General features: G+C 42.1%; 1 protein-coding gene across 1 annotated transcript in view; it reads right to left on the bottom strand.

Moving 5' to 3' along the window:
- Window positions 1-12,946, bottom strand: part of PKD1L3 (polycystin 1 like 3, transient receptor potential channel interacting) — a 78,431-nt gene that overhangs the window by 39,535 nt on the left and 25,950 nt on the right. Inside the window, 4 exon segments of the mRNA XM_055553545.1 lie at window positions 3,130-3,276; window positions 7,897-8,075; window positions 8,497-8,598; window positions 9,751-9,981. Coding sequence (XP_055409520.1) covers window positions 3,130-3,276; window positions 7,897-8,075; window positions 8,497-8,598; window positions 9,751-9,981 — 659 coding nt within the window.

The raw sequence follows: 12,946 nt of genomic DNA, 5'->3' as shown, positions 1-12,946 counted from the left end.
TTTGCTACTACTGTATCCCATGTCTCAGCAATCTGCAGCAAGATCCAATGGCCTTGAGGGGAGGCCATGTGCTTTAGAAGAAAGAATCTTCAACAGGACAGGGGATAAGACCTGAGCCTCTGCTGTTTCTTATGTGCGTCATATGGAGCAAGTAAATTTAACGAATCCCTGCTACATTTTATACATCTATGAAATAAAGAACTTGACAGTAAATAATGATATAAAAATGATACAAGGAATAATGTTCACTTTAAAAGAATAAAAAATGATGAAAAACCCAGAAATAAAATACATTTGAAATCTTAAAATGGAAAAATATGGTCCTCAAAACAAAATAATTAAGAGAAAGAGACACTGGTTTAAGAGAAAAATCAGTGAACCGCCACAGACAGACAAAAGATATGCGAGCAAGAGTGGCGTAAAAACACGGAGGCTCGTTAGAGAGACTTTACATATAGCGAGGGAATGTCAGAGGAGCAGTATTTTCAGAAGTGACATTTGAGAATTTCTGTTGATTGAACACATGACTCTGTATATCAAAAGTGTATTTTGGGACCCCACCCCCCAGCCCCGCCCTGCCCGGAGGTCCAGTGGTTAAGACTCCAGGCTTCCAGTGGTCAGGGAACTAAGATCCTGCATGCCATGCAGCACGGCCCCCCAGAAAAGCACATTGTATGTGTATTTTACCACAATAAAAATTTTTTTAAGTACACTCTGAGTGCTAAACAGGATTTAAAAAAAAAAGGTAAATCCACAGTGAAAAGAAATATGGTAAAATTTGGAACATCAAGGATAAAGAGAAAATACTAAAAAGAGAAAAGACAACATACTTTAGAAGAATAACAGGTAGACTGACATAACAACAGAGGTGGTGCTGAAAGGCAGTCCTCCACGAACGCTTCACATTTAGGCATTTATACAAACTTTGCTCCTGGACTATGTTTTCAAGTATCTTTGTGTAAGCAGACAGCCCTAAAAAGACAGAATCAGGAACTCTCTTTGGAGACAATTTACATTTCCAGATTATAAAGACAGAGACTTCTTGCTTCCCAGAGACTTTCTAGGGTAATAAATATAGACATGCCTTCTTCTCACCCCTTGAGAGATTTGCCTACATTGCAGGCTGATAAAGATAAGGTCTTACTCTATAGGGAAGGATGGGCAGGTTTTCTGGCAGCTCATAGATCAGCATCTCCCGGTTTTGGGGTTCCTCTTTTGTAACATACCTCTACTGCTTGTGCAGCTCACAGCTGGCTCTCATCACATCACCCTGTCAAATCAGGAAGCTGCCACAAATTACTGCTCTGGCTGCTACTACTGCTCAAAGTAGTTAACTGTCTAAATCCATTTGAGTCAGTGGAAACAATGGAATGAACACCTTTGAAAATTATTCCACAAAAGCAATGATAAAACTTCTTTTAAAGAGTCAGAATCAAAATTTTCAGAACTCAGGTAAATAACCAAAGGTTTGTAGCAACCAACGGTTAAATATCAGTAAGAATAGTGAATTTTGCGGCATTTTAATTGGCCCTATTTCCCCATCTCCCTTTCCCTAGCTCCATGGTAACTTGAAAACCAAGAGCCTTCAATCACAGTGAAATCCAGCAGCCTGGCAGTCACTAGAGGGGGCAGAAGGGGATTAAAAGCATCCTTCCCAGAGAGCCGTCATTATCTGACTTGTCTGGTAGTTCCCGGGAAAACTCCACGTGCAAGACTGCCCTTATTTGATATGACTGGACACTCATCCAGTGAAAAATGCTGCTTCTTTGAGGGCACTGTCAAAAATGTTCAGAGGCAACTGTTTAACTTCACAGCTGCCTGATATGGTAGGCAAACAACGGGCTCATCACAAAGCCTGAGAAAGTCAGAGGTCCATAGGAGTTTTGAAAAGCTTCGACACAGTCCTGGGAGTCTAATGATAGGAGGCCATGTGCACACCCGGGGATGTGGGCATGCTCAGGAAATAGCTGAGCAGGCCCTACACTGCTCCTCCTGGAAGAACCCTGAAGCTCTCAGCGCAGGAAGTGCAGGCTCAGGCAGAGGGGTCAGCCACCTGGCTGCATGAAGGCATGGCACAACACGTGTGCAAAGCCCTCAGCAAAGGTGGGAGGCTTACTGGCTCAGGCCTTTAAAGATGTCTCTGTCTAGCTATTAGCCAACCACTGAACTGACTGAGCAAGAACTTCAGTTTTCACATATGATAGAAATACAGATTTTACAGAATTAGTTCGAAACAGACACAGGACAACAACAAACACTAAGAACAAGTACTGGGGGAGAGGAAGGAGATTTGATCTTCAGAGTGGCCACATTTCATTATTTAAAATGTCTGGTTTTCAACAGAAGATCACAAGACATGAAAAGAAACCAAGTCTCTCTCTCCCTCACACACACACACACCACACTCAACAGACTGTTACTGAGGAAGCCAAGACACTGGATTTACTAAAGATTTCAAATCAGCTATTTTAAATATGTTCAAAGAAATAAGGGAAATCATGTTGAAGTAACTAAAGGAAAGTAAATGAGCATGATGTCTTGCTAAATAGAGTATTAATGAAGATACAGAAATTATTATTATTACTGGTTGCACTGTGTGGCACGCAGGGTCTTAATTCCTGTTTAGGGATCAAACCCGTGCCCCCTGCATTGGAAGTGTGGAGTCTTCCAATGAACCACCAGGGAAGTCCCCAGAGAATATTTTTATTTTTTTAACTAATTTTTTAAAAGTTTTTTAAAAATGTGAACCATTTTTAAAGTCTTCATTGAATTTTTTACAATTTTGCTTCTGTTTCATGTTTTGGTTTTTTGACCATAAGGCATATGGGGGTCTCAGCTCTCTGACCAGAAATCAAACCGTTGCCCCCTATGCTGGAAGTGTGGAGTCTTAACCACTGGACCACCAGGGAAGTTCTCAGAAGTTATTTTTTAAAAAACCAAATAGAAAGAGTGCAGCTGAAAAATACAGTAAGTGAAATGGAAAATTCACTAAAGGCTCAAAAGAAGATAGGTCAAACTTGAAGATAGGTCAGTTGAAATTGTTTCGTCCAAGGAACAGAAAGAAAAAATAATGAAGAAAATGAACAGAGCCCCAGAGACAGGTAGCACATCATCGTTTCTCAACGGTACCTAAAGGAAAAGAGCTCCTTCTTTGAGACTGGCATGAAGACCCGGTCGCGCTCACAGTCTCCAAGGTCCATGGCCAGCCAACAGTTGCACAGGAAATGCCATTTCCTTTTACCTGCGATGTCAGTGACAGTCACCTGGCTTACATACCTAGAGTAAAATAAAGACATTCATGGTAGAGGGTGGGCATCAGCCAATTGCTGTAATAAGCAGTGGCCTTATGGAAACAATCTCAATGTCCATTGATGGCTGAATGGATAGAGAAAATGTGGTATATATACCGTATACAATGGAATATCATTCAGTTACTAAAAAAAGAATGAAATTTTGCCATTTGTGACATGAATAGAGGGCATTAGCCTAAGTGAAATAAGTCAGAGAGAGACAAAGACAGATATGATCTCACTTATATGTGGAATGTAAAGGCAAAGGTCAGGAGAGTCAAAAGGTACAGACGGCCAGCTATAAAATAAGCCAAGGGGATGTAACATACAGCATGGCGACTGTGGTTAATAACATGGTGTCGCATATATGAAAACAGCTACAAGAGCAGATCTTAACTCTCACAATGAGAAAAAAATTCTCTACGTATGGTGATGCTTGTTAACTAGACTTATGGGGATTATTTCACAATACATACAAACATCAAATCATTAGGTTGCAGACCTGAAGCAAATGTAAAGTTGTACGTCAATCATACTGCAATAAAAATAAAAAAATAAAATCTTTTATTGACAGAGGGTGTCCAAGTAAACAGATTCTGCTTCATTGTAGGGGCAAGAGCCAAAGAAAGAAATGAGATCTGATCCCACTTTTTCCTTCCCAACCTCTAAAGGAGTTAACGTACCAAATATCAGAATGCAGACTTCTATAGCCTGGAATAGTCAGTGTGTGTTTCTATTCCTTAAGATTTCTTCTTCCTACAAGTGACAGCACCCCCCCACCTTTGTAAACATCCCATCTGCCTCCATCTTTCACCACTAGGGTCTAAGGGGGTGTACATGGGGAGTGGGCTTTAATGTTTATATTAATGACTTGTTTGGCTCTGCAGCTTCATCTTGGCTTCAGAGCAACAGGTCCTGAAACTTCATCCTCTTTTCAACCCCAGTTTTTTTTACCATGTGTCTCTATCTTCTCCCCTGATTTCAACCATCAACCAATCTGTCCTGCAGAACCTCTGCTCTGCCTGTTTGACTTCACCTTGCACCTAGTCGGCTAATCTCCTTTACTGTAAGGATGCTACTTCTCCAAAAGTCTATACGAAACCATTCAAATCTCTCTGGTCAAAATTCTTATTTCAGTTGGAAGTTATTTTCTGTGTGAGGAGCACAGATCGCTTTAAAGCTAAAATTATTTCTGGGACTCTCTTTTGAAGCAGTTAATAAAATCACAGGTGACTAAGTTGCATTTGATTTAAACTTAGCTACTTGTTAAAGCTTTCATTTAATAGCAAAGTATAAAAAAGGAGAAAATATTCGTTTTCTGATTGGTGAGAAAGTAGTCACCCGTTTTTTTTCTCTGCTCTCCTTCTTTCATACAGAAGAGAAACAGAGAATCTAATGTGTGTCAGAACAATCTAGTTGATACATTCAGTATGATCAGTAGAAAGATACAGAAAGCATAGTCATTTCCTAAGAAAAAATGCTGGCAGTCTGCTTTTTATTGGGGGTGGATAGTTCTTTTGCTTCTCTGTGTTTTCCAAGTTTTTTGTATTCAAACATCTATTACTTTTGCAAATTCTTTGAAAGAGCCTTAATAACAAAGTCTAGAAGTGAACAGTTAACTCTTGAGAATTGTAACAAATATTTATGGTTACACTATTGACTGTAATTCTCAATTATAACAAATATTTATTGAGTCCTACTATAATTTTGGCACTGTATGTGCTATTGAGAATACAACTATGACTAAGTCAACATCTCTATCCCCTGAGGAGCATAAAATCATTAAAAGTCAAAAAATATTATAAGACTCCATATAAAATTAGAATTGATATAAACCGATGATAAAAGTAAGAAAAATGGAAAATATCATATAGGTGTGAATTCCTTTATGTGTTGTGAATTCCTTTATGTGTTTCCTCAAAGAGAAATATCTATTTAAATTAAAAAATGTATTTCTAATAATTATAAAATCTTGTTAAAACTTTTGGAAGTAACTACAACTACCCTAAAGAAAAACTTAAAAATTCATAATCCTACTACCCAGGGATAACTATTGGTAATAATTTAGTGTATATAGCTCTAGACTTTCCCTTATAAACACACTTGAAAAAAAAATCAACTCTGTTGTGGTATAATTTACATAGGATCAAAGGCACCCATTTAAGGAATATAGTTCAGGGAATTTCCTGGCAGTTCAGTGGTTAGGCCTCTGGGCTTTCACTGCCAAGGGCACAAGTTTGATCCCTGGTTGAGGAACTATGATCCTGCAAACCATGGAGTACAGCCAAAAAAATAAAAATAAAAAGTACTGTTCACTGCATTGTGGACAACTGTATACACCTGTATAATACGCACCACCATCGCCACCCTGAAAAGTTCTCCTGTGCCCCCTTTCCAGTCAGCCCTCCTCAGGCTCACCCTGGGGTCCAGGTGACCACTGATATACTTCCTCTCTCTACAGGTTAATTTGCTTTTTTCAGAATTTCACATATTCTTGTGTGTCTGGCTTCTTTTGCTCAACATAATGCTTTCTGAGATTCACCCATGTTGCTGTATCAGTAGATTGTTCTTTTTGTCAGGAGTCATATTCCACCAAATGAACACACTAACATTTGTTTATTCATTCAGCTGATGGACATTTGTGTGTTTCCAGTTTGAGGCTATTTTTCATAAAGCTGCTATGAAAGTATTTGTGTAAGACTTGGAGTGGACATACGTTTTCACTTATCTTGAGTAAATAACTAGGAGTGGAATTTCTGGGTCATAGGGTAAACGTATGTTCAACCTTACAAGAAAAGTGCCAAATTGCTCTTCACCAAGGCTGTACTGGTTTACATCCCTCCAGCGGCGTGTGAGAGCTCTTAACTGCTCCCCACCTCACTCCACCTTTCAGTTTTACTCATTCTAGTGGGTGTCTAGTGCTATTGCTGTGGTTTTAATTTGCATTTCCTGATAACCAATGATGCTGAGCATCTTTCAAGTGCTTATTATACCCTATTTACCTTTATAAAAGAAAGTGGAACAACAGTGGAACAAACTGCTCTGTAGATACCTGAACAGGATGGAAGCAGCAGGAAAATCATCCGGCTTTCCTGGCCTTATGGTTGGTGCCTCTAGTCTAGCAGAGAAGGACTTTTTAAAAACTTCTTTTTGGCCGTGCCATGCAGCTTGTGTGATCTTAGTTCCCCAACCAGGAATTGAACCTAGACCCTTGGCAGTGAAAGTGTGGAGTCCTGACCACAGGACTGCCAAGGAATTCCTGGGAAGGACTTCTTGTGCTAACAATTTTAGGCTGGATGCATATTCCTTTCAGGTGGGAAATATTCAGCAACTGACTTGTTTCTGGGTCAGTTCTCAAACCTGGGTCTGAGATCTTTGGGGCTGCCCCCCTGGTGGCTCAGTGGTAAAGAATCTGCCCACAATGTGGAAGACCTGGGTTGGATCCCTGGGTCAGAAAGATCCAAAGGCAAGCCAGATTCCAAGGACAGAAGAGCCTGGTGGGCTACAGTTCATGGGTCCATGGGGTTGCAGAGTTGGACACGACTGAGCAACTAACACACACACTGAGACCTTTGACTTCACGGCCTTCCTTTTTCCTAATCCCAACAAACCAATGATCTTCATCCTTAATTCATTTTTATCATCTACTTTCTCCACTCACTTCTCGTAATTCTCAGAGTGCTGCTGAAGGAAGTGTGGGAGCATCTGGACCCAGCACAGGGCAGGCACACACACTCCTCACTGACCGTTCTCTAACTCTTGCGGGACATCCCAACTGTGATTCCACTCCTTCCCCTCTCCTTAAGCTCTTCATTTTGACCCGAAGTGTATTCTCTATATAGTCACGTATTAAATACTCTTTAAAGATGCTTTCTGTATTTAGAGATACTTTTAACTTACGCTACTTTGGGGCAATGTTTCATTGTTATTATTTTCTGTTCACAATAGTGACAATGTTTAATGGAAAAAAATCTGGGACTCCGTTGCTGGTCCAGTGGTTGAGAATCTCCCTGCCAATGCACAGGACACGGGTTCGATCCCTGGTCTGGGAAGATCCCACATGCTGCGGGGCAGCTAAGCCCGTGCGCCACGACTACCAAGTCCGCACCCTAAAGGCCATGAGCCACGAGAAGAGGAGCCGCTGCGATGAGAAGCCTGCACCCTGCAACTGGGAAGGAGCCCCTGCTGACTGCAACAAAGATCTGGCACAGCCAAAATAAATAATTTAAAAGATGTTTTTTAAAAAATCTATCATTCTCCCTCTCATAAAATATCTTAATTTTTAATATTTCTTTCTAGGTTTTCTTTTTTGTAGACAGCTTTGAAATTAAAATCTAACGGGTAATTCCCTGGTGGTCCAGTGGTTAAGACACTGCACGTCCCATGCCAAAGGGCATGGGTTTGATCCCTGATCGGGGAACTAAGATCCCACATACTGCATGGTGCAGTCAAGAAAATATTAAAAAGAAAGAAACATAAATTAAAATCAAACAGGTATTTGTTACTATTTGATCCAAAACATTATAGTTCTTTACCGTGACGCCGTGCAGGTCTTTCCCCAGAATGCTGCAGAGAAGCAGCACACCAGCCTGATTCGGGTACTTACCAAGCAGGGCTGGCGCCAGAATTGTCATGCCAGAGCCGCAGGCTGTGCAATTCCCCCAGAGAGGATGGAGTGCCCAGGAGGAACACATCCAGTCCCCCGCGTTCAAAGACTGCCTTCTGGGAGTCACAGAGGTGGTGGGGCTCACTCCGCCCCTCTGATCCATAAAGGGTGATAACTACCTAAACCAGGACAAAGAAAAGATAAGATACGGCAAGTTATAACATGAGTCTTTTGATTTATCTCTAAGGGGAAAGATGAAGACAGAGAAAACTGTACTGAGATGAGGTCCTGGGGCCTTAGACAAGCAGAAAGGGCTCTTCAAATGTACAATTTTTAAAAGTTTTTTGGCTGCACCCCATGGCATATGGGATCTTAGTTCCCTGACCAGGGATCGAACCCATGTCCCCTCAGTGGAAGCACGGAGTCTCAACCATTGGGTCGTCAGAGAAGGCCTAGATGGAGAGTTGAGAACCAGGATGACCGCCCTCCAGGATCTGTGTGAAGGATGACTGGGTGCCAGGATGTCAGCAAGGGTATCAGAGTGCAGCTCGCATGGCAGAGAGCGCCGAGCAGTGAGGGAAGAAGCTTCACTGCACTCACGTTGGCTGTCGTCGCGGCCCTTCTTCTATGGCCCGTGGAGACCTCGATAAGGTAGTGGAATTGAGAGCTGGGGTCATTATCAGCCAGGATGGTGACCTTCACCTGCAGGAAAAAGCACAACCAAGAAAACCAGCAGATCTTCACTCCTTACAGCCCAGCGAGAAGCAGGAGGATACACTGCGGCAGCTTTGGTGACTCCGAGGAAAGCAAGGGTGAGATGGGGGAGAAGGTAAAACAGACAAGTAGACCTAAGTGATAAAAGTGGGGGCTATGGGTTGAAAGTCCAGGGTTTATGTCACGAGAATGAAACAGTCATAAAATCAACTGATCGGGTCTGGGACCTCTAAATCTCTCCCCTTTCTCCCCATCCAGAAAGGGTTATCAGATAAGATATAAGACACCTAGCTAAATGTGAATTCCAGAATAATTTGGGGTCATATTTATACTAAATATGTATTCACTATTTATTTGAAATTCAAATTTAACTGGGTGCCTTGTATTTTTATTTACTAAAATTGGTAATTCCACACCCACAGCATATTCACATATTCTAGAATTTCCACATGTAGGGAAGCAAGGATGAGAAAGATATAGAACAGAAATTAGAAGGAAGCTGTCAAAGGATTTTTTGTTTAAAAAAAGGTTCCATACAGGTTTCTTACATATTGCAGTTACATTAAATTATAACTTTTTGGACTTATCCATAACTTTCATATCCAATGTATTAAGTGAGATAAACGTGCATTTGATTATAGTTAAATTCTCTGTGTGTTTTCTTTTGGCTTATTCCTTACCTAAATGAATCATATGAGGATTCAACCTTGGCTAAAAGAAAAAAAAAAATGGAGAAATAGAGATAAGTCCCTGGGCCTTGAGACAGTAGACATGGAGAGAAATGTTAAGAGAAGTCCCACTGGAATTTTTACTACCTGCTTCTTTTTGATAAAGGTGGACTTCCCTGGTGGCTCAGACGGTAAAGTGTCTGTCTACAATGTGGGAGACCTGGGTTCGATCCCTGGGTCGGGAAGATTTGCTGGAGAAGGAAATGGCAATCCACTCCAGTACTATTGCCTGGAAAATCCCATGGACAGAGGAGCCTGGTAGGCTATAGTCCATGGGGTCGCAAAGAGTCGGACACAACTGAGCTACTTCACTCACCTGCCTCTTTTCAATAAAGGTATCTCTTTTTTCCTTTCTCTTGTTCAACATACTCAAGACACTGTGACAAAGCTTTCAGAGTCAAAGTCTCATCACCTTCTGTGCATCGGCCTGGTCCTTCCTCCAAGCCCACATGAATATGAGCATGTAGATTCCGACAAGGCTGGCCAGCAGGGACACCCCGACCGGGTTGCTGGTCACTCGAAGGAACAGCTCAGCCACATCTTCCACATTCACCGTCCGGGGCACAAGGAAGAAATCGCTGCCGAAGTAGGTCAGGTGGTTACAGAGACACTGTGTCCTTACCAGCGTGCTCTGCGGCCCGACCTGGAATGACAGGCAAGATGGTGACTGACTGACCGGCATGCTAAGGAAGGGACACACGTAAAACATAAACACACACACACAGATTTGGAAAAGAAGGTCTGGTGGCTCATTCTCCGCTGGTGCTAATGTGATCTGGGACAACTGATGGGCACAGCAGCTTGGCAGCATTTAGTAAAACGGAAGAAGTGCAAACTCCTTGGATCCTGAGATTCCAGTTCTGAATGCATATCCTGAGGACTCTGCACACATGCATAAGGAAACGTGAAAAAGGACGTCTCTGTCAGCACTGGTTACAACCAGGAGAAATCAGAACCACCTCTGTGTCTGCTAACAGCAGAACATACAAACCAGTCAATAAGGAAGTAGGGGCAAACGAATGGGCTACTATACAGCAGATAAAATGAATGGACTGAAGCCAGATATATCAACCCGGATATATCAATGCTGAGTTAACAAAGCAAGTTTAAAAGGATATAACAGTATGGTACCATTTACACAAAGACCTAGAGCATGCAAACCATCACTCATGAATCCATGTTTACCAATCTTCCTCACTAGGCACTGTCCTATCCATCGATAGCTCCTATACATGGGTTTGGTATGTAGAAGATGCTCAATACATACTTGCTGAAAGAATGCATCTATTGTTGTTCAGTCGCTAAGTCACATCCAACTCTTTGCGACCCCATGGACTGCAGCACGCTATGCTTCCCTGTCCTTCACTATCTCCCAGAGTTTGCTCACATTCATGTCCATTCAGTCAGTGATGCTGTCTAACCATCTTATCCTTTGCTACCCTCTTCTCCTTTTGCCTTCACTCTTTCCCAGCATCAGTCTTTTCCAATGAACTGGCTCTTCTCATTAGGTAGCCAAAGTATTGAAGTTTCAGCTTCAGTATCAATTCTTCCAGTGAATATTCAGGGTTGACTTCCTTTAGGATTGACTGGTTTGATCTCCTTGACAGACTCTCAAGAATCTTCTCCAGCACCACAATTCTAAAGCCACAGTTCTTCGGTGCTCAGCCTTTCTTACGGTCCAGCTCTCAAATCCATACATGACTACTGGAAAAACCACAGCTTTGACTACACGGACCTTTGCCGGCAAAGTGATGTCTCTGCTTTTTAATATGCTGTCTAGGTTTGTCATAGCTCTCCTTCCAAGAAGCAAGCGTCTTTTAATTTCAAGGCTGCGGTCACTGTCCACAGTGATTTTAGAGCCCAAGAAAATAAAATCTGTCATTGCATATACCAAATTCCAGCCAGTGGTTACCCTTTGATATGAGTGAAAAAATGAGGTCTTTTCCAAGGAGTGAGTTCTTCACATCAGGTGGCCGAAGTATTGGAGCTTCAGCTTTAGCATCAGTCCTTCTAATGAATATTCAGGACTGATATCCTTTAGGATGGACTAGTTGGATCTCCTTGCAGTCCAAGGAACTCTCAAGAGTCTTCTCCAACACCACAGTTCAAAAGCATCAATTCTTCGACACTCAGTGTTCTTTATAGCCCAACTCTCACATCCACACATGACTCCTGGAAAAACCATAGCTTTGACTAGATGGACCTTTGTTGGCAAAGTAATGTCTCTGCTTTTTAATATGCTGTCTAGGTTGGTCATAGCTTTTCTTCCAAGGAGGAACCATCTTTTAATTTCATGGCTGCAGTCACCATCTGCAGTGATTTTGGAGCCCCCCAAAATAAAGTCTGTCTCTGTTTCCATCGTTTTCCCATCTATTTGCCATGAAGTGATGGGACTGGATGCCATGATCTTAGTTCTTTGAAAGTTGACTTTTAAGCCAACTTTTTCACTCTCCTCTTTCACCTTCATCAAGAGGCTGTTTAGTTCTTTGCTTTCTGTGATAAGGGTGGTGTCATCTGCGTATCTGAGGTTACTGATATTTCTCCTGGCAATCCTGATTCCAGCTCGTACTTCATACAGCCTGGCATTTTGTATGATGAGGGCATATCAGCTATTAAACTATAACTGATACTACACTTGATCTTAGCCAAAAGACGGAGAAGTGACAAAAGCTCTTTTTTGCAAAAGAAAGTCAGCCTCATTTACTCACTGCATATTTAGTACTCGTAGAGTTGATCAACTTCCATGTACCACTTGCCTTATTTTATGTACCTTGTCAGATTTACCATGGACTAATGTTTGGGCAAGAAGTGACAAATCTAAAGCACAAATCTAAAGACTTCCCTGGTAGTAGAGTGGATAAGAATCTGCCTGCCAATGCAGGGGACATGGGTTCAATCCCTGGTCCAGGAAGATGTCACATGCTACAGAGCAACTAAGCCCTTCTGCCACAAATACTGAGCCTATGTGCTGCAATTACTGAAGCCCATGCACCTAGAGCCTGTAATTCCCGACAAGAGAAGCCACTACGATGAGAAGTCTGTACACTGCGATGAAGAGCAGCCCTCGCTCGCTGCAACTAGAGAAAGCCTGTGTGCAGCAATGAAGACCTAGTGAAATAAGAAAAAAAAGAAAAAAAAATCTAAAGCACAAGCTTGCTCAGAAGGGACATGCTCTCCCAGCCCACCACACACACCTCCCCCTTTTATCTAGGCTGATTTATCTCCCTTCTGATGCTTTTTCTTTGGGGGCCATCCCAAACGAGGTGACGGGGCACTGAGTTTATTGCCAGCTGAAATGGATTGGGCAGCTTCTACCTAAATAGACATTTCTCCAAAGACATTCATGGCCAAGAGACACATGAAAAGATGCTCAACATCACTAATTGTTGTTTAGTCTCTAAATTGTGTCCAACTCTTTTGTGACCCTATGGACTGTAGCCTGCCAGGCTCCTCCGTACATGGGATTTGCCAGGCAATACTGGAGTGGGTTGCCACTTCTTTCTCCAGGGGATCTTCCAGACCCAGGGATCTGAACCTGTGTCTCCTGCACTGGCAGGCAGATTCTTTACCATCTGAGCCACCAGGAAAGCCCCACTAATTATTAGAGA

The sequence above is a fragment of the Bubalus kerabau genome, chromosome 17 (genome assembly GCF_029407905.1).
Source record: "Bubalus kerabau isolate K-KA32 ecotype Philippines breed swamp buffalo chromosome 17, PCC_UOA_SB_1v2, whole genome shotgun sequence".
In the NCBI taxonomy this organism is placed as follows: Eukaryota; Metazoa; Chordata; class Mammalia; order Artiodactyla; family Bovidae; genus Bubalus; species Bubalus kerabau.
This window is presented reverse-complemented; position numbering and strand designations above follow the sequence as displayed.